Source organism: Phaethon lepturus, unplaced genomic scaffold (assembly GCF_000687285.1).
Source record: "Phaethon lepturus isolate BGI_N335 unplaced genomic scaffold, ASM68728v1 scaffold15896, whole genome shotgun sequence".
NCBI lineage: Eukaryota > Metazoa > Chordata > Aves > Phaethontiformes > Phaethontidae > Phaethon > Phaethon lepturus.
In genome coordinates, this window is record NW_010544272.1 from 9896 (window position 1) to 35489 (window position 25594).

At 37.4% G+C, this 25594-nt stretch overlaps 1 protein-coding gene across 1 annotated transcript in view; it reads left to right on the plus strand.

The window, feature by feature from the left end:
* Positions 1 to 2217: 2217 nt before the first annotated feature.
* USP24 (ubiquitin specific peptidase 24) overlaps positions 2218 to 25594 on the plus strand; it is a 51177-nt gene continuing 27800 nt past the window's right edge. The window contains exons 1-29 of the mRNA XM_010288633.1: positions 2218 to 2377; positions 3348 to 3415; positions 4175 to 4318; positions 4801 to 4923; positions 5807 to 5842; positions 6425 to 6490; positions 8046 to 8111; positions 9069 to 9143; positions 9914 to 10072; positions 11465 to 11579; positions 12114 to 12217; positions 13416 to 13523; positions 13997 to 14092; positions 14194 to 14355; positions 16199 to 16306; positions 17014 to 17163; positions 17906 to 18037; positions 18558 to 18669; positions 18924 to 19000; positions 19882 to 20022; positions 20177 to 20230; positions 20425 to 20540; positions 21168 to 21234; positions 21406 to 21516; positions 21928 to 22026; positions 22108 to 22278; positions 22921 to 23006; positions 23154 to 23247; positions 23531 to 23686. Of these exons, the coding sequence (XP_010286935.1) occupies positions 3383 to 3415; positions 4175 to 4318; positions 4801 to 4923; positions 5807 to 5842; positions 6425 to 6490; positions 8046 to 8111; positions 9069 to 9143; positions 9914 to 10072; positions 11465 to 11579; positions 12114 to 12217; positions 13416 to 13523; positions 13997 to 14092; positions 14194 to 14355; positions 16199 to 16306; positions 17014 to 17163; positions 17906 to 18037; positions 18558 to 18669; positions 18924 to 19000; positions 19882 to 20022; positions 20177 to 20230; positions 20425 to 20540; positions 21168 to 21234; positions 21406 to 21516; positions 21928 to 22026; positions 22108 to 22278; positions 22921 to 23006; positions 23154 to 23247; positions 23531 to 23686 (2961 nt within the window). The 5' untranslated portion in view covers positions 2218 to 2377; positions 3348 to 3382. The remainder of the gene's footprint in view (positions 2378 to 3347; positions 3416 to 4174; positions 4319 to 4800; positions 4924 to 5806; positions 5843 to 6424; positions 6491 to 8045; positions 8112 to 9068; positions 9144 to 9913; positions 10073 to 11464; positions 11580 to 12113; positions 12218 to 13415; positions 13524 to 13996; positions 14093 to 14193; positions 14356 to 16198; positions 16307 to 17013; positions 17164 to 17905; positions 18038 to 18557; positions 18670 to 18923; positions 19001 to 19881; positions 20023 to 20176; positions 20231 to 20424; positions 20541 to 21167; positions 21235 to 21405; positions 21517 to 21927; positions 22027 to 22107; positions 22279 to 22920; positions 23007 to 23153; positions 23248 to 23530; positions 23687 to 25594) is intronic.

A 25594-nucleotide genomic window follows, 5' to 3' on the forward strand; every position in this document is an offset into this window, starting at 1 on the left:
TATTACGGACACTGGCAATCACTTGTGTGGAAAGACATAAATAAAGAGCAACATTGCTTAGATGCAGATGGGGAAGCAGAACAACAGGTGGAGTTTTTCAGTAGCAGTTGAAGGTCTGCACTATTAGACTATACCTCTTAAACTACTCATTGCTAGCACTAGTTTTATTTAATGTGGACACTTTCCGCTAGGGAATGGGGCAACTGTAGCTCAGTTACTGTAATCGTTTGTTGGAATGTTGCTTTCCTTTGCTACAAGTTTAGGCTGAGCTTAAAACACTTAGTAATTGGGTGTTTATATTATACCCAGCCTACCTTTATGAGACTAATCATTGTATCCTGTAATGTTACTGCAAGGGCTTTTTTTATAACTGCACATTTATTGTCTACAGGAAATGGATTTGTGTTCTGGATGGGTGTCCTTTCCAAAAGCTGTAAACGTAACTGTTGTTCATTTAGTCAATAAAACAGGGTATTCCCTAGAAACTTGTGCTTTTAAATGTTTTCAGTGTTTTGTCTTTTCATTTAGACCTTCAAACATCTCTTCTCAAAATTTGAAGTATTTAAACAGGGCATAATTTGCTAGATGTGAATTACATGAGACTTCCTTGCACAGTACTGGATCAGATGACTACAGTTTCAGATGTTGATACTCAGGTCTGTTAAAGTACAACTTCCCATAATGACAAACTTAGGACTAAGTGTTCAGTAGAGGGTTGGGGAAAGGTGGTACCTTACTTCCCAAACACTGACATGTTTGGTGTTTTTTTCTGAGCACTCTTTGTGTTCCATTCCTATAAACTTTACTTCGCTGTTTTCCAGAACCTGTTAGTAAGTCTAGCTAGCCACTGTGGGCTATCATCACCTGCACCAGTGAGCTTTAAAGGCCAAGCTGTATACAATTGGTGTTTCCTTGGCTTAATATTTTTGAATCATTATGAAAGTGAATATGGCACATTTTAATAAACAGGTGTAATCCTGCAAATAGGTGCAGTGCGAGAGCTGGAAGCACACTTACCTGCATACATTGATTTAATTCTTTGTATATCATGTCGTCCTGATTTCAGTTCGTTCTTTTTGTTTATTCCGTTCTATTTGTTCCATTCATTTTCCTGACACTGTCTTTTTTTTTTCTCTTGAAAGTCTTTCTTGCTTGTCCTTCCTCCCTATATGTCCCTGGTTTCTCTCTCAGGGGGATCTTGTTACCATCACTGTGCTTGCATTTTCTTCCCTCTGACAGTTGCTCCTGGTTGCTGCCAGGCCTGATCCAGACATTCTGTCCTTTCTCCTACTTGAGTTGTCTGCTCTTGTGAAGGCAGGGAAAGTTAGTCCATGTGAACTCTTTGACACATTGGGTAGCTAGTGTCTATGTGAGGTTAAAAAATAAACAAAAGAAAATAAATGAATAACTTGTCTACTCTTTCATTTGGCGCTGCTGAGGCAGTTACCTCATATGGCACTTAGCAAAGAACATGGGGCTAATTCTGTCTTCTGCCTGTACACAGAAATAGTTGCTGTTTAGTGGCACTAGCAAGGAAACCTGTAAAGCTTAGCTGCAGACACATCTGCTTGCTTTTTCCCTGCTTGCCTTCCAAAACATTTTCCAGTAATTCATTTTGACTTCAGGAGGACAATTGTAGCTTCTTTTTGGACAACTACATTTGAGGTGTAAATTTTTCTTCAGATAACTACCTAGTAAAAAAAAAAAAATCCTGATGTACCGGATTAATTAGACATGTAAGTTTTGTGTTTCTTAATGTGATGGGGTGAAAGGATGATGAAATTGGCCTCCCTTAGAATAAACTATTCCATATTCCATAGCAGTTGTTGAACAGAGGATTAATATGCAGATCTCTGAAGATCAAGGTTTGTACTCTACAGTCTCACAGGGATTGGAGGTACTTATCACTTGGCTTTGGGATCTGATATGCTAAAGAACAAGATTTGCCACGTAAATAGGCAATTAGTTAGCAATTAGTTATGTAAACATAGTAGTTATCACATACACAAAATGCATAAAAGTATGTAATCCCTTCAATTCAAGTTGAAATATTAAGTTCTACTTTGAAAAACACAAGTAGCCTCAGGCTTGTTGAGAATTTGACATGCTTGTTGTAAGCACAGCTGCTTTTTCTGAAGCTACTAAATCCTTTAAAGCATCTAGGAGAGAGAGATAAAAATTGTTTCACTTGAACTCCCTTTCTATTCACAGAAAAATGATGAAAATGGGAATTGCTCTGGTGAAGGTATTGAGTTTCCAACGACTAACTTGTATGAACTGGAGAGCAGAGTTTTAACAGATCATTGGTCCATACCCTATAAGCGGGAAGAATCTCTAGGCAAGTGCCTAATTGCATCCACCTACCTAGCAAGACTCGGTAAGTTCTCTTCCTACACCTATAAAGATCTGTTCAAAGGATTTCATACACAGTATGGTGGGCAGTTATGTCTTTCATATTAACCTTGCAGTTGTTTACTTAGCACACTGCAGAATGATCACATCTCTGTGAAGGTGGTTAACAGTGAACTATTCTACCCAATGCTGTAAAAAGAATGCCAGTCTCTTTTTTTTTCCCTCCAAAGTAATTTGTTTACTTAAGCTTTTTTAAAAAGTGGAGCACATGTTTCTTTATGTTCTAATGATTGTAGGAATTACTGTTTTTCAGAGATGAATTACTGACTCTTTTTTTATATTGTGCTGGTTATTTTCCATTCAAAAAAAGTCATCTACATCCATGCTGTACCAGGCTTGTATAACTGGTTGGTTTTGCCTAGTGAAATACTTACACTGTAGACCTGAATTTGACTTTTCTGCATTCAGTACTTTGACTGGGGTTAAGAGTGTTACGGAGGCATCATGCCCAACAACTGGTATATAATAAGAGTGCAAGATAATTTTTTCATCATGCCTGATGGCAAACCAAAAGGAGGTTACAATCTGTTGGAAGAATAGAAGTTGTTAGGTGGTTCTGGTTTGCTTCTTTGTTTCCAACCTGTGTTAAAAGAGCATACTTAAATTTGATTTTGGGTGGAGGCTGTGAAGCATCAGAAATGATCTGAAGTTAGTGTAAGTTATAAACTTTGAAGAGAGAAATACTTTTGGTGCTAACAATGCTTGAAGAAGTTGTAAAAGATGGAACATTGGGAAACTTATGTCCAAAAGGCAAGTTCTCTTGACTCATGCTTTTTTGTGGCTGAAAAAGCATGCTAGTTATGAACGAACAGTAGCACATTCATTACTGCTGGTTTTGGTTGGTGTTACCAAAACTTGCAATGAGCTCCCTGAGGTAATCTTAAAGTTGTGGGGTTTTTTTAATACTTTAAAAAAACACTCTCCTTTCTGTAAAGGTCTTTCTGATTCTGATGAGAATTGCAAGAGATTTATGGACAGATGCATGCCTGAAGCATTTAAAAAGGTATGTACATATAGTAGAGCAATTCAATGTTTCTTTGTGTTTTTCATGGTGGAAATAGTGTCTTGTAATCCAGACTTCAGAAACTACGGTAACTATTGAGTACGTTCTTAGATTAAAATCATAGATTATTTTCCTAGATCAAAATCATAAATAGGCTTAGATTAAAATCATACAAAGTCCCAGTTCTGCAGCTGTGGCCCATTCTGGCACATAGTTCTCCCCTGCCTTTTTTTCTTAAATGAAGAGCTGTGTTGTAATTAGTGGAGCCTGAAGACAGGTTTAAAGACGCTTGTATAGAGTCATTAATGGCGAGTTCAGAATCAGGTTTCCTTATACTCTATTCTTGGAGGGTTGCTATATTCTTTCTTACCTCTTTGCATGATCTATTTAGAATTTGTCTTTTTCCCCTTGGTGCTTAATGCCTTATGTGCCACTCTGGGTTATTGTGAATTTTGTCTACAGAGCTCCCCACACCAATTTAGTTGTTTTTTGCAAAGGTTACAGTCTTTACTATTGTGTGGATATGGAAAACATTTTGCCTCCTTTTATTTTCTGTCATAAACTGATTTAAGGTGTTCTTCAGCAAATTACAAATTTAATTAACTCTTAAGCCATTAGTACAGGAAGAGCTTCTGAAAAACACACCAGACAGCTTTTAGGACACTCTAAGGAAACATTTGCTGTGAAAACAGTCTCAGGGGTTGATAAATTTCTCCTATTTTGTGATTGTGCTCAAACTTTAAATTTTTTTTTTTTTAGCTGTTGACATCAAGTGCTGTTCACAAATGGGGAACTGAAATCCATGAAGGAATATACAACATGCTTATGCTGCTAGTGGACCTGGTTGCAGAAAGAGTAAAACAAGATCCCATTCCTGTGGGCCTGCTCGGTGTACTTACAATGGTATTTGACTCTTTCCTGCAGTTTCTGATATTTGGGTATTTGGCATTTCATATTTGTGCTGCTGCTGCTTTTTCTAACTATATTTTGCTTGCTGCAGATTTTTAACGTCTACTATGCAATTCATAAAGGGGTGAGTGCTGGTCAAAACTTTTGAAAACTAACATGCTCAAAAAAAAAATCACATCTGCTGTCACCTCATTGTTTATTTTTTTTTAAAACGGGTAGTTTGAGTTCATCTCCCCCTTTGTACAGATACCTGGCTCACATGGCTATTGGATATTGTCTGTACAGAATGGAAGCTTCAGAATGTTTTCATACAGTGAGAACTGAGAGGCAGGAGCAGGGGTCTTCTGTTAAAGATCTAGCAAAAAAAAAAAAAGTCAACCAGGAGAATGCTCAACTGGAAGTGTCAGACATTATCAAGATAAGTTTTGAGACTGGCATAAGCAATCCTGTTCATTGCCATGGGCTTTTCTTTCAAGGCATTTAACCCCGACAATGAGTATCATTTCAAGAATCGAATGAAGGTATGCCAGAGAAACTGGGCAGAAGTCTTCGGGGAGGGGAACATGCATGCTGTCTCGCCCATATCCACTTTTCAGAAGGTGAGCATGGCCATGCCCTAAAACCTATTTTTAGGGTAGATGTGTTTGTTTCAGTAAAGATTGTTTGATTAGTAGGTGTTTATAACACAAGAAAGCTTAAATGTGTCACCAAGAATTAGAGCAAATAGATCTTCAGTATATGTTGGTCTGTAGAAATGAATTTGTCCCCTCAAATTGTCCCAGCTCTCTGTTAGAGGCTGGATTTAGAAACCGGTCTACTTTCATGTCTCAAGTACCACAACAATCAGATGGGTCAATCTGCTATATCTAAGGACTGACATCTGTTTGGCTGTTGAGTGTGAAATGACCAGGATAACTCAAAGTGTACAGTTCTAGCAGAGAATGAATGCTTTTCTGACAGCCAAGGATGGGATATCTTCAAGTCAGACATGCTGCCAAGGAGGCAGTATTTGAGGTTTGCACTGTCTTGTCGCAGTTCTTCCAGATGTGTGGGTCTAAAAAGGAGCCTTGGTAGTGTTACTCTTTCCTTCAGGTAACAAGTTTGTGGCCGTAGAAAGAAAATTGTATATCTGCTGCTTTGGGAAAGGTTCTTTAGTAATGTTCCAACGCTGCTAATGTGCTATAAATATAGTTGCTTGTGAGTCAGCAGCTACAGTGCGTACTGTTGCCACAGCACATGGTCAGTGATGTAAAGCGGAGTCCAAAAAAGGATGATGCTAATGAGAAGCTCCCAGAGCTCCAACTACATGCTTAGTAAAGGAGCTGTTACAAACAAATTGCTGTTTTCTTTGAAATAATAGTGCATGCATTCGGGGTATGGGTTAGTGGGCTGAATGTGTCTTTCCAAATCTCTGTTTCAGAATACAAATGTTTAGCATTGATTATTGCAGCTACTAATTTGTTAATATTTCAATTGTTCAAGGAACCTCATGGGTGGCTGGTGGATCTAGTAAACAGGGTAGGTAAATGTAAACCAAGCAGAATTCTTATTTTTCACTTGAATTCATTGGGCTTTAGAGATAATTTCTTCTCCCTTCCCGCCCCCCCAATTTATTTTTCCACTCTTCATTTTTGTGATAACCACCAAAAAAAATAGTTTAAGATTTTAATCCCACCTACATATCAGGAAGGGGCTTTGCTAAATAAATCTTGAGTTGCTGCCTTCTCCCTTGAGCATCTTTGCCCTAACATGATGGCTATGAGTAGAAGAAGTCCAGAGCTCAGCTTAGGCTGCAGTGCTGTTTCCCAGTCAACTGTTGCTCTGTGGTCTAGCTTTCTTCCTTATATACATTTTTACTTGAGACAGAGTTTCTTAAGCTTGATGCTTAATCTGGTACCAGGTATAATTATATTCCCCAGTGTGCCCCTGAATTCCCATGAAAATGTAAAGCTTATGTTGAATGTGATGTTCCACGGTAAAAGATACTTGTGGGCATCCCAGGAACTCTCAATGGAGCATTTTCTATGACACCTTATTTAAAAGATAAAATACTGTAAGATTTTTATACTAAAAGATATAATACTGATTATTTTATTTCAGTTTGCAGAGCTGGGTGGATTTTCAGCAATTCAGTCCAAACTCAATTCAGAAGATATCGAACTTGGGGTAAGTTCATCTTCTGTCACGAGACTTCTCCCTTTCCACTGCGCACTTCATGTAGGACCAATACTGTCCCTTTTGGCCATGCTCTTCCCTTTGCTTTGGGACTAGATCAACATTCCCACAGAGCCTTGGAGAAGTGCTGCCAGACTGGAGGTCAAATGAGGTGGTGCATAAGAATCCTGACTAAAGAGCTTTTCAGACATCACAGAAAAGAGGAAGGGTTAGCATACCTTTCTGGCTAACATTCAGCCTGCCAGTTAGATGTCAGTCAGTCTAGTTTCACTGTAAATTCACAAGTATGTCCCTGGTTTTCATTTTACTTCAACTGTAGCTGCATTTAGCTGCAAGTGAATGGACTTTTGTCATTTATTACAGAAATCATTGTTTAAGAAAAAAAAATCCTTAGGAAGACAGACACTGTCTAATCCTAAGCAACTTTTCAAGGCCTTTGTCTAAAACCTGACTGGTTCAACGGTTCTAACTATTTTTGGTGACAAAGCCTAACTTGTTTAGTTTTAGCTTCCTAATTTATACTCGGGAGACTTCATAATCTGTCAAGCTTTGAAGAACAAGGAGGCTAAGGGAAAACCATGTCATCTAGAATCTTGTCCCTCAGTATAAAACCAGTCTGCTTTCAGTGAAATGCCATTTGGAAAGAATTCAACTTCTTTTCTTGGGGTATTGTTATTTGCTACTTTATAAAGAGAGAGGCTCATATATGAGCATGACGGAATAACAAAACTCAATTTAAATCCTCATAGTGCAATAGAAACTTTGACTTTGTTTAACGACTAACTGCTTGCTTAGGAAAGAAATCTGGTTCAGCATCACTTAATTTAGGCCTTTGATTGCAGTGGTGCACACTCAATTTCACAATTCTTGATCCAATGTGAGAAGAAACCAATTTTGACATTATTTATTGGCAAACAGATGTTTTTATACATTTAATGATGATAGATATCACTTGAAAATCATAGAATCATAGAACAGTTTGGGTATATAATCCCAAATATAGTATGGGTAGTATAGGTATATAGTTTATGTATAAATTAAATAAGATTAAAATCATGCATTGAAGAGATCTTGACATGTATACGACACATTTACAAAAGCTTTCTCCCACTTAATGCTTTGAGGAAGAAATTTGCATTATGGATTTAACCTTAAGCCTTGCATTCATACCTCTCATTTTTGTAGGGAGCAACCAAAATGCAATGTGTCCCTTTCCGTCTGTTTGCTTCTGTGACTCAAACAGGATTAGACAGAGAAGACTCAGCAGAATGATGAGAGGACCAAGACTAGTGAAAACTGGGAAGACATTTTTTATCTCAGGCAAAAATGTGTAACACATACTGTATGCTGTAGAGTACATCTCTTTCCTAAACCATGTATTGTTGCAAAGGAGTTGCACACCAAAGTCAATTTGTAGGAGATGACTGGAAATTATCATATGAGATAAATAATACTTATTCACCTTCATTTGCCTTTTAAGGCATAGGTCACTAGCTCTGAAAAGATCTCTCTATGTGCACCTAAATACTTGCTGTATTTCTTTCAGGCAATCTCTGCATTAGTTCAACCATTTGGAGTTTGTGCGGAGTATCTTAACTCTTCTGTAGTACAGGTAAAATGCCTTTGTTATGAATTCTTTTCAGCAAATAGTAAAGCCTTGAAATGTGACTGTAGTAGTTTGCTCAAATTTAGATGGAGCTCTCTGTTAAAGTAGATCTTGAGCAGTACGGTATCAGAAAGACAACTACATGAGAACCGGTTCTTTTTATTGTAGGATGAAAATGAGTTTACAACTGTGTTGGTGTGAAGCTGGTGACTAATTCGAAAAGCCTTCAAAACTTACTTTGCATAAAGTGCGAGAATCATTTTGAGCATCCTGAGGGTGATGGATAGAGGGCTCAAACAATGCTCAGATTCATTTTCTAAATGCAGTGATCTGTAGTCACTTATCTACATCTGCAACAGTGAGAAGCTCTGCCACTGCCATTATTAAGCTTCATTAGTGTAAAGCATGTAGGAAGAGAACCTAGCTTGATGGACGGATTTTGTTTTAAATTTAACTTTCTGGCTGAGACCAAGCACATGGATTTTATGCTGGAAAAAATTGTGGTACAGGAAAAAAAAAAATCACCATGATGTATTTGTACATGCAGTTATACCCCAAGCTTCACACTTAGGCTCACTAACAAAAACTATCAATAAGTGACAAAGTCTTTATTTGAAGAAGAGGAAGTTTAGAAGCCACCGGGGGTCAGAGGGGCATGTGGATCTCATAACTGATGTATTTTGAAAGATCTGGGGGCATTTTGTGTGTGTGTGTGTGTGTGTTTTTAAAAAAAAAAAAACAACTGTCTTATGGTGATATGAAATGGCTTCTTACTCTAATTGCAGCTTTTTCTTGGACATACCTAGGAGGATAGTTTTATGAATATTGTAGGCGTTGCTTTGTCTAAGCTAATTGTGAGCTTTCAACTATGTATTTCACTTTGCTGCAGCCAGATATTCTGAGTAATGTAACTGATTTCAGGAAACATAAAATGATTGTCATACCTTTTCTCACATTCTTTAGCCCATGCTGGATCCAATCATTCATAAAATGATTAAATATGTACAGAATGTAGAAGAGAAGGACTTGAAAGACAAGGTAATGTTTAATATATTTAATTTTCAGGAAGAGATTACTGTATGTCTTAAATGCTGGCAACGTAGACTAGAACAATAGCTTTATTTTCACTGGAAAAAATACAGCCTGTTCTGAATTCTGACTGAATGGCATAGAACAAAGTACATTTACACAATTCCATCCAATACCCTTTTCAGTAGATATCTGATGCCATGACACTTTTTAAAATATTTTGCTGCTGTTGCTATTAAACATGGTTTTGTTTGTCCACTTCTGAAGTGTACGGAATGCTCATTTCTCTAACTGACTTGCAGATGCTTACTATCTTGCAGTCTGTTAAATTCTTATAACTTGTGTGCATGTGACTGTTGCAATAGCTGTTTGCCTCTGAGAATTTGATAATTGTTGATAAAATGTCTGTGTAACTTGTGACTACTTCCTGTACTGCCCTGAGTTTGGCATTTAGTTCTACTAAATTTTTGAGTATTGACTTTTTACGTAGACTTAAATTGTTAATTGTAAACTCAAAAGTATGTGTAGGTTGTGTAACTACAGAGGAGCAATTTAGTATACCAAATCTGTAGCAGGAGAGTCCACTTTAACCAAAGGTTTTGTTGTCTTAGAATTTCTAGTGTCCAAGTAATACTTTCAGAGGTACATGATACTGCATTTCATAGATTAAACTCTCTGTATTGGATGACTAAACCTACTCTTTGTGAATCATTGAAGTCTGAAACAATAGCAAAAATAGCAATACTTCTATTTGTCCTTTTTTTTTTTTTTTAAAACAGAGACTAGTCAGTATCCCTGAGCTCTTGTCTGGTATCAAACTGCTGTGTATGCGCTTCCAACCTGATTTGGTAACTGCGGTAGATGACTTACGGCTGGATATTCTGTTGCGCATGTTAAAATCTCCTCACTTCAGTGCAAAAATGAATTCCCTCAAAGAAGTAGGTTTGCTTTTTGCGTGTATGTGTACATGTGCATATGTGTAGGTGGGATGGGTTGTTAGTAAGTCATTGAAACCACAACCTTAAAGAGATGGCATAATATTTTCTGACAAATTATGTTGCCTTACCAAAAGCTTAGTTCATAATAAATACCAAAACAAGTTATGACAAGAATTGTCTGTAATATTAGTAGCCACTGCAAGGACTGTAGCTTCCCAATTAAAAAACAACTTAGACATAGTTTGAACCTTTTCTAAGAACTGCAATTTCAAATTGATTTATAAGCACAGGTCTACAATATTCATTGAATATTCACTCTGTGATAATGCCGAGCATCCTATGGGATAGCCCATTTCTCTCCATCTCTTATTGAGAAAAAAAACCAAATGGGACTTAATCCTAGATTGGTGTCTCAGTCCAGTTAGATCATTACATAATGTAATGATCTGATTGTTTTGTTATGGTTGTACGTGGACACGGTGGTAGCACCGAGAAGCTGAAGTTTGTGGACCAGGGCTCTTTGTGCTACAATCTTAGATATAAGTGGAAGAAGAAAACAAATTGCTTTTCATGGGAGTTGTGGTTTAAGTATAGAGTTGTTCATTCATCTCTTCCTTCCAGAACTCGTACAATTTAAGTATCCCCAAAAAAAGGCTTTTTTCCCATATGCAGACATTGTAACATGTTTGAGTCCATCTTTTGTGCTTTTTGTTTCTGTCTTTATGGGAAAATTGAGATTTTAAGCCTCATTGCTGTTTGATACTTAATCACAAATGCCATGTATCCTTGGTGAAGTTACAAAAGTGCTGCTTTTGAAAGCTTTAGCAGGAAATGTGCTCTTTCTCCCTACAGTGAGGAGTCTGTATCAGTTCCATATTGCATGAAAAAAATAGGACAACGATTTGAGTGTAACAAGCAGAAGCTTGACATAACCTACTTCTGGTATATCTGTAGAAATATACCTGGCAGCACAGGCTAGCTTTTCTGTGTCTCACTGGGAGTAGGAGTCTACTGCATCAGAGATTGATAACAAGGAGGTGTTTCTGGTTAGGAATTTGCCTTTAAACAGCTTATTAACAAACAAAAACAAACAAAACAAACCACAAAACAAACCAACCAACCCAAACCACTACCAAAAAAAAAAAAAACCCCAAACACCAAAAACCCCCAAAAAAAACCCCCAAACCCCAAAACCCCCCCCCCCCCCCGCAAATGACCAAAACCAAACAAACAAAAAATAAAAAAAAAAACACAAACAAACACCACCTGTGCTCAAGTTATTTCAAGATTCACACTTAAGCTTCCCAGTAAGCCTTTTGGATAGATTTCATTGTGTCCATGTATAATGCATGTGGGAATCATTGTTAGAATCTCACATTTTGCAATTTCTAGGTAACAAAATTAATAGAAGACAGCACTGTATCCAAGTCAGTGAAGAATGCAATAGATACAGACAGATTACTAAATTGGCTAGTAGAAAATTCTGTCCTGTCGATTGCTCTAGAAGGTAAGCACTTTCACAAAGACTTTTGGCATGTGCTCTGAATGTCTTAAATTTAAAAATTGTGTCTGTCTCTTTTTCAATACGTTTTAATGGTACACTATTAACAAAGGAGTTCAAGGTTTTCGTCGTCTTCAAAATGGATTAAGGAAAACCCTGCAAATTCTGCTGCTATCATCTAGTCCCGTATTTGACACCTATGCAGATGTCTTCTGCTGTATCTGGGGTTTTTATCTTTGTATATTGTTAGCCCCTAGAAAAGAGGTTTTGGGTTTTTTCCAAGTATTAAGGTCCTATAGATGTGAACTGCCATCAGATGTATGAAATAAAACAAAATAAAAACGGAAGGGGCCTTTTCTTTTTCTTTGAACTGATAGATTTGTCTGTAACAGTAAGGAAAGAATTGGTTTACCAGATGAAGGTAACTTTGTTCTTGTTCATTTTAAAAGAACTTATTTTTTCTTATGCATTTAATGTATCTAATATTGATATAAATATGATTAGTATATATTAATTTAATTACCTGTCTTTGTTTCATAGGTAATATAGACCAAGCGCAATACTGTGATCGTATAAAGGGAATTATTGAACTGCTGGGCAGTAAATTATCTTTAGATGAGCTCACTAAAATTTGGAGAATTCAGGTAAGCAACCAAGACTAGGCAGGTGCTTTTAGACTGTCTTACAAAAGCAGACATTCTAGTGTTGGGATTTTTTGATTTATAATATAGGCATCTCCTTATTGCAAAGTGAAGATGTTGAGATTTTAACAGTGTAATTAATGCAAAGGCTTTCTTCTGTTTCTTCCTTCACCATTTAAAATCAAGTGTTCTGGCAATTTCTTGTAACACAGCTGTTAAATCTTAAGATGAAGTTCAGTTCTTTGCAACAAGTGTTAAGGGGCTGCAAAAATATTTGACTTGGAATAAGAGGTTGTCCGTCTGAAATAGGTGATAGAGTGTTTGTCTAGACCAAGGACCATGCCTAAGGATATTAATTTTCATGGCTGGAGGTATAAATTTGAATGCAGCTCACCGTGTGACTTTAAAGAGTGTGGGCTCAAACTGTATGAATTCCCATTTTAACTTCCCGTACATACACATAATTTACTGACAAGTCATCTTTTCACATTCACTTTAAGCATATTCAGCTTATTGCTGTGTAGGAAAGGTGGTTTGACTGCTTAATGCAAATGACATTTGGAAATTTTGACCAGAAACATAATCTTCCACTGCAGGAAATGGTTTTCTTCTCTGTCCAAATGTTGAAGTTTTAGACTAAACTCATTGGACGCTGTCAGATCCACAGTATGTGCAGGCATGGTAGCAAGTCTTGCATGCTTAGTAGAGCTGAAAGTATGATTCTAGCTCACTCACTTTTATTCTGTAATAAAATTCAATACTTCCACCCCCTTCTGGCTGTTGTTGCCATGGTGCTCCCATCAGTGTGGGAGGAGATTTTGTATTGCTCACTTTTTGAGTAAAGCATTAAAGAGTGTCAGAGATGAGCACCCCACACGTGAACTTAACCAGGCAATAAAAATGGTGATATTTGTCTTGCTGGCACCGCACCTTACAGCAGTATGTGCCATGGCAGCATCTTGAAGCTGCCATAATAATGGCAGACTAACTTGTTCTTTCCTGCTTTAGAATTGCTTCCAAAGACCTCTCTGCCAGTGAACTGAGGAGCAGAGACATTATTTTTACCTGTGTTTCTAACATATCAAAAGCTTTTATTCTTTCTTATTAGTATGAATAGTAGGATAATGCTTACATGAAGTTTTTTCTCTGTCTCATTTGGGATAAAGACCTGCCTTCTTGTGTTTTCCTTCCTCTTTTTCAGTCAGGACAATCCTCCACTGTGATTGAAAACATACATACCATAATTGCTGCAGCTGCTGTGAAGTTTAGCTCTGATCAGCTCAATCATTTATTTGTTCTAATCCAAAAGGTAAGTTTTCACGTGAATTTACATTCCTGAGGAAGAAAATTGATGAGATGTACTTGTGCATCCAGCCTACCAAAAGGCAAATGCCTTGAATACATTTGTATTTTCTATATAAATATATAAACATAAAATTGGCTATAAAAATAACACTTTTAATACCGATTTTTTTGTTAACCAAAAAGCCTGATCTGCTACTGTATTGCTAATTTACTTAGATTTAAATTACCTTAGCACTGTTTATATATGTAAAGTGAGACTTTATTATTGTAGTTTATATTTGAAAAAGAGTTGGGCACTTTAGTACTGTAACTCGCAGTAACAAAAGTAAGGAAATATGTGTGGGGGAAACATACTTGTTTGTATTTCGATTTTCCTGCAGTAAACAATTGTGGATTATATTTTTGTGTACACTTGAGACATAACAGGCTGATAGTGCTTGCTGCTTTAATAGTGAACGTTATTTCTCTGCTGTACAGAGTTGGGAGACAGAGAGTGATAGAGTGCGACAGAAGCTGTTGAGCCTGATAGGGCGCATCGGTCGAGAAGCACGGGTGGAGACAACCACTGGAAAGGCATGTGAATGTTTTTGGCTTGTTTTATTTCTTTACTAAATGTAGGGTTGCTAGTCTCTGTACTTCTTAGGTCCTGACTAATCTTGAACTTCTTCCTCTAGGTGCTGGAGGTACTTTGGGAGCTGGCTCATCTTCCAACATTACCATGTAGTCTTATTCAGCAGGCCTTGGAGGAACATCTGACAATCCTCAGTGATGCCTATGCAGTGAAAGAGGCAATTAAAAGAAGCTACATCATCAAATGCATAGAGGATATTAAGAGGGTTGGTTTATTATTTTATCTTTTCCAAAATGAAATGTGATCTAGCCTTGATGTTGCCCTTTCTTTCAAGGTGCACAAATTGCGTGTCCCATCTGTAAGTTCTTACCTTGGGGAGTCCACAAGAGGGGTAGGCTTTGTGTGAGCCAGTTTGTTGACCATGAGACTCATAGTAAGTCTCTTGCCTTTGTTTTAAGCAAATTTTCAGCACAAGGAGTGATCAGTTTATGGGAAACTACCAGGATGGGCCCAAGGTTAGAATTTGCAAATGGAACCACTATAAAGGTATGTCAGTATTTTAACTGTCCCTTTCATGTGAAAGCCTAGATTAGTTTTGAGTTAAGCATGTGTTCTGGCATGGCCATTAAGTCTCAGAATGCAAATTGTTATTTAAATCAGAGTAGTTTTGTATTTTAATAAAATACTTAAACTCTTTTCATCTAACATAAAGAAGCCATTCCTGCAGCTGCCTGTGCTAAGATGTTTCCTGGCAGCAGCAGAGATGTGCATGGCTTAAAAGACTGCATATACTTTATCCTGCACTGTTCACATAGCAGGCAGTTTTTCTTGAGGTCTGCAGGAATGCTCCTGTTGTCTTTTTTTTTTTCCAGTCTGAAGTATACTGTAAATAAAGAAAAAGGCTTGTACTTTTTTCATTCATTTATTTCATGGTAAATTGTTTTGTCTGTGTTGCTGCATCTGTAGAGGATTTTAGTTGTTTAGGAGGCATAGTATGTTGCTTCTTGATACTGATCACACTTTTTTGTCTGTGTGTTTATGAATATGGATTTCAAACTCCTGAGTTCTCAATCCCTGTAAAACTTGCAGTCTCTTCTTTTGGATCTTCTCTTGTCCCTTCCTGTTCTTGCATTCTTTTTAATTACATTCTGGCAAGGGCCTTAATAGAGGTGCTGCAGTGGGGAACACTAAAGGAAAGCTGTCATGGTAGGCTTGAAGGTATTGGCATAACCATACAGCAGATGTTTAAAAATACATCATTTTCTTATTTCCCCTCATTAGGGGAAATGAAGACATGAACTGGGAGGGAATGTACTACTAAGGCAGCATTCTCAAATACATGAGGGGATCTTCAGTAGAGAGCTCTGTTATGTGCAGGTTACATTAATCTCTCTAAGCGTGTAGGTGGTATTGGTTGTTGTCAGTATTTAAACCAGACATCACTTCTCTGAACAAGCAACCTCAGTACTGGTTTGTGTGGTCAAACTTTACAGAAAATGAAGCCTCCCAGAAAAGTGATGAGCAGTTCTAACAATGAGGTAGGAGGGTTATTCTTTGTAGGATTTCTTTCAAAATGCAGCTTAAGTATCCTTTGCTTCCTATCAGAAGGCTCCTTGCAGCACCAATCAGAAATTTCTTCTCATCTCTTAACCATCAGTAGTATTTCAGGTTCTTTCTTCTATTATTCTTGCTTTAGCGATAAGTAACATAATTTGACTGGATTTGCCCTTTTATGCCCTAACAGGCCTGCTTCATCTCCCATAATTGAGGAAGGTGGTGGCTATCATCTCTCCCTGGCGCAACTGAGTGCTTTTTGTCTACTTAATTTGCATGTTTTCCATGGAGGTGGTACTTTGGGCTTAATAATAAAGATAGCAAAATGGCATATGTGTGTGTCAAAGGACTTCTTGCAGAAAGTGAAGGAGGGCACCTTGAGTGTGTTTGGAAAGGGACCAGGAACAAGTAACTGAAGCCTTCAGAGCAGTAGCTGTTGTTTTGAAACAGCGGCATTAATAGAAATCATTAGGCTTCTAGGAGTCTAAGAAGAAAGTTAATCTGTTGTTGAGCATGTACACATGTGTAATTGTTTTTACCTTTCCTGCTACTAGTCGTCCCAGCACAATAATCCTCAATTTGTGTGGGTGGTGCCAGCATTACGTCAGCTCCATGAAATCACACGTTCATTTATTAAGCAAACTTACCAAAAACAAGACAAGGTAAGAATATATGCTGAGATTATTTTTGAAGCCTTTGTTATGTCTATGTGGCTCTACTTCTATAGAACATGGAAGTTTGAATTTAGAAGGGGAGGGGGCGGGGAACAAACTAAAAAAAAAAAACCACTTTAACAAGTACAATTTAGTGATGTTAGTGATGTAGCATGAACTGTTCAAGGAGAGATGCTGTGTTGTGTGCTGTCCGTTTGTGTGTGCATGTATATATATGTATAGATCTGTTTGCTGTTTCAGGACTAATTTATTTTATTCTCAGCTTTTTGTAGAATAATTAACAAGCATGTCTCTGTTAAGAAATGAACAATGGCTAATGTTTAGACCAGCTGCTTTGTAATTGAATTGACATTGACTCTTGGAAAACAGAGTAAAATACCAGCAGGTCACATGTGTTATACAGTGGCTTAGTGGAGGTGTGGGACTTTGCAATCTGCAGCATGTGTATAAAACACTAAAGTCAGGGGGCTTTGGATACTTGGAACGGATACAGCTGACTGGTGGGGGGGACATTACTCCTTCTGATAAGAGATACATGTCTGTGGAAGAGCAGACTGCTGTGTGCATGTGCCTGTTCATGTATTTTCTTAAAAAACTTTTCTCAATGTGTTGTTTTTTGGGGTTTTTGTTTTGTTTTTTGTTGGTTTTTTGTTTTGTATGTTTTTGGTTTTTTGTTTTTGTTTTTTTTTGCCAAGAGCATTATTCAAGATTTAAAGAAAAACTTTGAAATAGTGAAGTTGGTGACAGGAAGCTTAATATCATGCCACCGTTTGGCTGCATCTGTGGCAGGTCCAGGAGGGCTTGTTGGAGCAACATTAGTGGATGGCCGATACACCTACCGGGAGGTACGGAGCCTTGTATTTCTTACTACCTTAGGTTTTTGAAAACATGATGTACTGTATCACTGACCAAGTTGTGTAAGATTAGGTGATATTTAATTTTTGGAATTCACTGGCATTTATGTTCTCTCTGGTGAATAATTACAATAGTTTTTATTTATAGTTCTACACTTAATCTCTTAGGGTTTGTTGTAGCCTTGTTATTATATTACAGAGCAAGGGTGGGCAAACATTACAATCTACAAGTTTCATAGCAAAGTCTTTAACTGGTCAAGAGCTACATCTCCCCACCCCAGGACCTCCTGTCTCCAAGCTTGTGCAGCTTCCAGCCTCTCCACCAGCTTCAGTTCAACTACTCCTGAAACCCTAAACAGGTTTACTAGTTAGGACATGGAAGCCACACACACAGACAGCTTGTAACAGTTTGTTGCTAAGGTTTTGATAATTACTTTTTCCACACTAGTTGTGACTTAATAACTAGTGTCAAATAACATCAGTATGAGGACAGTAACAGCAAATCCAAGGGGACTTCAGTATTCCTTTTTTAGGAAGCTAATCAAAAAGAAGTAATGTTAAAAATTGTATAAAATAGAAATAAATCTCACTGCAGAAACAATTTATGTTTTCTAGGCTTTGCAAAGTATACTGTTATTTGACAACTAAGTTTGCAGAAAATAAAAAGAATGCTCAGAGTTCTTGTTTCAGAAAGGCAAGTCTTAAGCTTGAGTTTTTGTTTCCTCCTTCACAGTATTTGGAGGCACATCTAAAATTTTTGGCATTTTTTCTGCAAGAAGCCACCCTTTATTTGGGCTGGAATCGTGCCAGGGAGATCTGGGAATGCCTTGTAACCGGACAGGATGTTTGTGAGTTAGATCGAGAGGTAAGAAAAACTTGAAGTTGGTGTCTGTCGTTGCCAAGGGAATTGTAATGGGTCATGAATAGCATGTGTATTTGAGACATGTGAAACATAAGCAGTAAACACAAACTAATAATGCATTTATATGCCTTGTGTAAGCTAGTGGAGCCACTGTTACATGTTCAAATACAACTAGGATGCTCTTTTAACATTGAATTTGACTGAAGGAGGAATGTTGTCCAGGAGACTAGTTGCAGCTTTACAGATGCTTGTTTGAAAAGGGGTACATGGAAGTTTGCAGGGTCATAAGAGACATTCAGCATTCTTCCGGTGGAAGACGACTGTGAAGATGAAGTACCCTAATGCTGCAATGCAGCCTATATAATATGAGAGGTTACTAGGAGATTAGATTTTGAACATCTTGCTTGTAAAACTTCTGTAAGATGAGTTACTTGTAGTGTCTGACATAGTTTGCCATTGCTGTATAAAACTAAAATATTTGCCATGACAATGAGGTAAAAATACATCTACCTTTCATTCACAGATGTGCTTTGAGTGGTTTACAAAAGGACAGCATGATCTAGAGAGTGATGTACAGCAACAGCTCTTCAAAGAGAAAATTCTTAAACTGGAGTCATATGAAATTACTATGAATGGTAAGAAAACTATTTTGGTCAACAGACTTGTTTTTGAAATATATACCAGAAATTTAGTTCCTAAGCCTTCAAATTAAATATCCACACAGTTCTGTGAATAAATACAATAAAGGGATCTTTTTTTGTCATTTTCAGTTTTAACAGTAGTAGAAGGAAAAGGTCATCTCCTGTATTTGATATCATCATTTTTTCAAAAAGAGCATAGAAACTTAGCCTGACCTGAATAAACAGCTTGCAACTTTTTTCACTTTCAGGTTTTAGTTTATTTAAGACTTTCTTTGAAAATGTGAACCTGTGTGACCATCGACTAAAGAGGCAAGGAACTCAGTTGGTGAGTGTTCTGGCAAGTTCATTCTTGTATACTACCTGTGGCATCTTGGGGATGGGAGGAGGTGAGATGAGGATTCTTTAGCAGCTCTTTGACATGGTCGTGTTTGTATTAATATGCAGATCGTCCTTCTAGCCTTAACATTGTTAAATTCTGAAGCTAAAACTCCACAACTATGACAGTTAAAATTCAGCAATAGGTAGCTGGAAGCTGGTATGTAGCTTCTAAAACTTTGCCGGAGGAAATGAGTGGACTACTTTTTTACCAAAAATCATGAATTCCAGTGTGCATTTTTTGCTTCTCCCTAGCAGGGAAATACTTCTCTTTTTCTTTACAAGAGATTTAGGCTTATATTCAAAATCTAACTTATAATAATTTTTTAACTCTATGGTCCTTCAGTGTTTTTGTTAATTAATGGTTATATGTTAAGTAGTTTTCCATAGGCATTTTAGATCTTTATCACAGAAAGTTAACTTACTTCAAATGCATAATTTTTTGCTAAGTATCATAGTAGGTTTTGTGATGGTTTATTATGTGGTTAGTTACCATGTTGACCTTTGTGAAACAAATTCCATGCCTGATTAAATTTCTCCATGCTTTTGAAGTTTTTAATTTTTCAGTTGGCTTGACTGAGAATGTTCTTTGGAACTTGTTTATCCACCTGTAAACAAATTAATTTTTTTCTAGTATAAATATACAAATCCACAGGTATTGATTTCTTTTTGCACTGTGCCAAAGCTTGGCAGTGTGTTGGAAAAGAAAATTTTTAAGATTCAGTCAAAAGGTGCTTATCCGACAGATGGAAGACGGTTTTGTTCCTGTGTTTCAACTCACTGTTGTGTAAGAAATCCAGTAATGTTTTACTATTGTTCGTTCTTGTGTAGAGTGTAGAAAAACTGGAATTAATAGGAATGGATTTCATTTGGAAGATTGCAATGGAGTCACCTGATGAAGAAATTGCCAATGAAGCTATTCAATTGATAATAAATTACAGCTATATTAATCTAACTCCTAGGTTGAAAAAGGTAGGCATGTATTTGTACATGGAAGTGCATTGACATTCATCGTGTCTTGATACTTCGCATGTTAAAAGGTGTAATTTGTTGTGCTCTGTCAGTTCGTGAGTAATTCCCATGATTTTGGTTTAAGTTCTAATTCACTTGTACATTTTATCTTTAGGATTCAGTATCACTGCACAAGAAATTCATTGCTGATTGCTACACACGATTAGAGGTAAAGGACAAATTTTAATTGTTCTTGTATCTACATCCTTTTTCAGTTTTGTATCTTAGAATTGGAATAATTGACTATGATAATCCTATTTAAAGAAAAAATTTTTTTCCACAAGTATTTCTTGTCCTCTTAGCTCTCTGGAACCTACTAATTGTCCATGTAAACCACCACTTACACTCTGCTTTGTATTCTAGGCAGCCAGCTCTGCACTCGGTGGTCCAACGTTAACACATGCTGTTACAAGAGCTACAAAAATGCTTACAGCAACTGCTATGCCTACAGTAGCAACATCAGTTCAGTCTCCTTACAGGTAGGCCTGCCTTTAAAAGAATAAATATGGCGGTAGACATTTGCTCCCAGCTGCTTCCCACATGATTGAGTGCTAATTAAAATTCTCAATATTGGTAGTTGTATAGTCTGGTGGTTTCTCAACTGAGTATTCCAATTACAATGCAATTTGAGTTCCAAAGAGACTTTGAAAAACCTGTGGGTTTTTTTTTCTTAAAAACAAAAACCCTCACCAACCCCCTAAAAGCCAAAACCAAACAAACAAAAAAAGCCACAAAAAACCCACAGACTATTACCAGCCTATTAGTCACGTAATATTTTGGGGGCAGTGGGGTTTGTTTTTATTTTTTAATTGGGAGAGAAAAGGATGATTTTTCATTCTCTACCTTAATTTACGCATACCTAAATGTGTGTAGTCTAAATATGTAAGTGTGGTGACCTTTAGAAACATGAAGCTTCTTCTGAAGCTGGCTACAGCTCAAGTAGTATAATGCAATCTTCTTGGCCTGTTTTCCTAGTTAATTTTGACTGAATTAACTGCAAGTTTAAGGAGATATATTTTAAAACAGCTATTGCATGGTAGTTACCTGTGGGTGTTGAAGATTAATCTCTGAGACAAGTTACTCTTGTTTTCAATGTTTATCTCTAGGTCAACTAAACTTGTAATAATTGAGAGACTGCTGCTGTTGGCAGAGCGTTATGTGATAACAATAGAGGTAAGATATGTAGTTTTTTACTAGGCAAGGCTAAGAACACAACTTCCAACATCATTAAAAATAGTAAAAGTTATTTAAATCTATGCAACTCTAGTAACTTTGTTATATACCATGATAGCAATGTCTTTGTTTTCAAGGGTAGTATTTATTGTCATCATTCTCTTCCTGTAGGACCTTTACTCTGTTCCCCGAACTATTCTACCTCATGGTGCCTCTTTCCATGGACATCTTTTAACACTTAATGTTACGTATGAGTCTACCAAAGATACCTTCACCATAGAGGTATGTGTGCATAGGTTGCCTGTGTCATGCAGTGTTGATCACATAGCTACTCTTGGGCTTTTTGATGCCTGGACTGAACAAGTAAGCTGGTTTTAAGGACTCCAGTCAACTTGAAAACTCTATTTGAAAATGTTAAAAGTGTGTGTAAGGCTACTGTAATGGAAGTGTCTGTAGACTAAATGTATTTTGAGCATCATTCTGGGGTGGGAGAAAGAAGTTGTTTGCTTACTATTAGTGATGGAGCTTTGCTGCTGCTGTCCTACCCTGTCAGTCTCTTTTGTGGACAATACTTTTACCACCCAATGCAGAGGAGCAAGAAGACTTTAATGGAAGATTTTTCTTTTTTTTTTTCTCTTAGAATTTACTGCTTGAGCAGCAGACTTACTGAACCAGTGTCGTTTAATTTTACAGGCTCATAGCAATGAAACTGTAGGGAGTGTCAGGTGGAAGATATCAAAGATGTTGAATTCACCTGTGGATAATATACAGATATTTGCCAATGACAGCCTGGTATGTTAACTACAAAGAACACTTACTCTTTATTTACCATCTAGTTCTGGAAAAGAGACTCAATTTCATATTTTCTTGCAGCTAACCGTAAACAAAGATCAGAAACTGCTCCACCAACTGGGCTTCTCTGATGAGCAAGTCCTTACAGTAAAAACATCAGGAAGTGGGACTCCATCAGGGAGCTCTGCAGATTCCTCAACCAGTTCCAGCAACAGCAGCAGTGTGTTTAGTTCATCCTATGCAATGGAACAGGTACAGCGTAACAGCCTGAAACCTTCCCTCAGATTTTTCCTGGAAGAAGGTAGTTGAGGGAGACACAGCTGGGGTGGAAGAGATACAGTAAGATGAGACATAAGTCGTTCACATCAGCTTGAGTATCCACTCTTCTGTAATCTGATTTTGCTTTCCAACCGCAATTGAAACAAAGCATTTAAACACGCAATTGCCTTATGCATGCAGATTGGACTTTATGATCTGCATTCTGTCACCTATTGTAGCCTGCTTGATGTTTATTAATATCTACAGGGTCTTTTAAACAAGACCTATCTGATTTAATTTTGAGATGGTCTATTTGTCAGGGGGAGAGATTTCCAGATTTCCACTATTAATAGAGCTGCAGTATGAAAATAAACTAAGAATCTTCAACTCATGTGCTCCGCCCACTCCTGGGCTGCTTTGCATGTCAGCCCTAACTAACAGTTGACTTCAAAAATTTATTGTTAAAAGGGAAATGGGGTAATGTAAAAATTCAAATGTTGTCTCAGTGTAGAAAGTAGCTGGGATTTCTATGGGCCAGGTTGGCATCTGGGTCAGTTTCTTCAGTGAAGAGCTCTCTTAAATTATTTGCAACAGAGAGGGGAGAAAAAGACCTTTGTATTTCTGCTTAATTCTCAGGAGAAATCCCTCCCTGGAGTAGTCATGGCTCTCGTGTGTAATGTGTTCGATATGCTTTACCAGCTTGCCAATCTGGAGGAGCCAAGGTAAGCAAACTAAATGGTTATTAAATATTAAAGAAATGCTCCTGCTGCAAAGTTTAAATAGCTACTTACTTTGCAGTGTGTAGGCATCCACCAGGCCACAGTGAGCTGAGCCCTATTTTGCACAAGTAACTTCTGATAACTTTTCAGGATAACACTGCGAGTGAGGAAGCTTCTGCTCTTGATTCCCACTGATCCAGCTATTCAGGAGGCTCTTGATCAGCTTGATTCCCTGGGGAGGAAGGTAGGGATTAAATAATAACTAATCTTGGTGATCTTAACAAACAGGATTTTGTTTGTTACTACTACTAGTTAGAAAACTACCAGGTTTCTTAAATTCCCTGTCAGATTATAATCTGGGAAGGGTTTGAAACAATTGCAAAATAATGCTCTTGTTAAGGATTATTGACTTATTTCCAAGCATTTGGAGGCAAGGGGGTTAGTACAGAGATTATAGGGAATGTATTGCCAATCACAACAAAATGTGATAGTCTCAAAATATTTCTTCTGTGGCTTATTCTTCCTAGAAAACACTGCTATCAGAATCAAGTTCTCAGTCTTCAAAATCACCATCCTTGTCTTCAAAACACCAACATCAGCCCAGTGCTAGTTCAATACTAGAAAGTCTTTTCAGATCTTTTGCTCCAGGCATGTCCACCTTCAGAGTGCTCTACAATTTAGAGGTAAGAAAAGAAATGTACTTCTTTCGACTTGTGTTTCTAAGCACTAAGGTTTAAGGAGTTCTAAGTTTCCTGGGCAGGAGTCCACCATGACAGGGGCGTTACGCAAAATGCAAATATCATGTCATAGTCTGGTTTTATGTATGTGATAAATTCTACATAGAACAAAAGGGGTAAAAACTTCCTGTTTAGAGACTTTACTGTGAAGCCAGGCCCCTCTTTTTGTGATTTGCAAGGTGGAAGGAATATTCTGAAGTGGAGAGGAGCAAAGAAACATCAAAAGCCTTACTGTTTACGTAAAATTCCTGCTTGAATCTCCAGAAACTCTGAGTGTGTGACTTTGAGTATGCATTAACAAAAAAAAACATGGCTTTTTAAACAACAGCTCCCATTAACTTTTAAGTTTGATTGAGTTTGTTCAATTTAGTTTGAAAGAAAAAGAATGCTAACTTCCCTCCTATAAAAGTCTACTATATTCTGTCTGTAAAGGCTAAGGAGGAATGTTTTTGAGAAGCATTCCACTGTGAAGAATTTTCATTATCCAAATGTGCAGGGCTTTTACCCAGAAGCTTGTGGCCTGTTTTAGCTGTGCATGTAAAGTGTGTGGAATCCATACAATTTTTTTTACCCCTAAGTATTCTCCTGACTATATCCTTTAGCCAAACACTGTATTGGACCCTGTAAAAAGGTTCTTTCCAAGGGTTCAGTGCATGGATTTTAAAGAGTTAAGAGAGTTCAACTGGTGTTGTCGTTAGGACACTAATCTGCACAGTCTAGGAAGCTGGACAAGTTTTAGTTCTACTCCTAGGTCCCACCGTTTATAAGGACTCATTATAAATATGGTTTAAACAACTTGGAGGACTGGTTGCCAGCAGCTTCAAAAACAGTGGTCAAAATTATTCTCTTTCATTCCTGGTGTGTGCCAAGATTACTGTAGGAATTATCTTGTAGTTGCTTTCCTTTTGGGTTTCTGCAGTCTAATGTTAGCTCTTTGTCTTCTACACTGTCATTACACTGCAGCATTAGGATTCCCCATTTTCTGTACAGCTGGAATGAAAGGTATTTGATGGTGTTTTTGAAATATGTAGACAAGTTCTACAACTGAAAGCAAATGTTTTAGCATATCACAGCAAGGGTATCTTGTTGAACTGGCAGGTTATATTACAGTATGACAAGACAGTTATCTGCTGCTTCTGTGCTAGAGAAAATAATAAAAGCAAGTAATAAATGGCTTGCTTTACTGGCAAGGGATGAGAAATAGTAAATTGGATTAGATACGTAGGTTATGTGAGTGGACTCGTTCCTCAAGTCCAGTCAAACCAGTTGGAAGATGATTTCTGTCAGGGAAAGGATGATGTGGGGTTTTTTTAACTGGTGTTCCGTTGAAAATACGGGAACCAGTCTGAACTGCTTTCTGAAAAACTCTGCACCAGAAACTTGCAGAGCATATAAAAGAGGTGAAAATTAAATGTTGCAGATGTTCAGGGTTATATCATGCAGTGTTGGAACTCTGTAAACCATTCTTCTGACCTGTGAACCTGGAAAAGATGTGTTTTGTTTTCCCACGTGCAGCATTGTTGGCTGTACATGCCAAAGAGACTTTTCAAGAAAGGAAATAACTTCTGGAGGTTTTCTGGGGTTTTGGGAAGGGCCGGGGTTTTTTTGCCTGTTTGGGTGTTGTTTTGTTTTTTCTTTATATAAAACGAAGTTAAATTGATTATAAATGTACATGAGATCTGACCTGCAGAGACCGCAGACTTCCTTATGGCCGTGTTTCTGAGCGTAATTGATTGCATTCTGTGAAGTTTAATGCTGTTTTATTGAAAAAATATTGCTGTTTTTTTAGAAGAAAACAACAATAATAGCAATACAGTTACGTTTCAGAAGGCATGAATCAATAAGTAAGCCCTC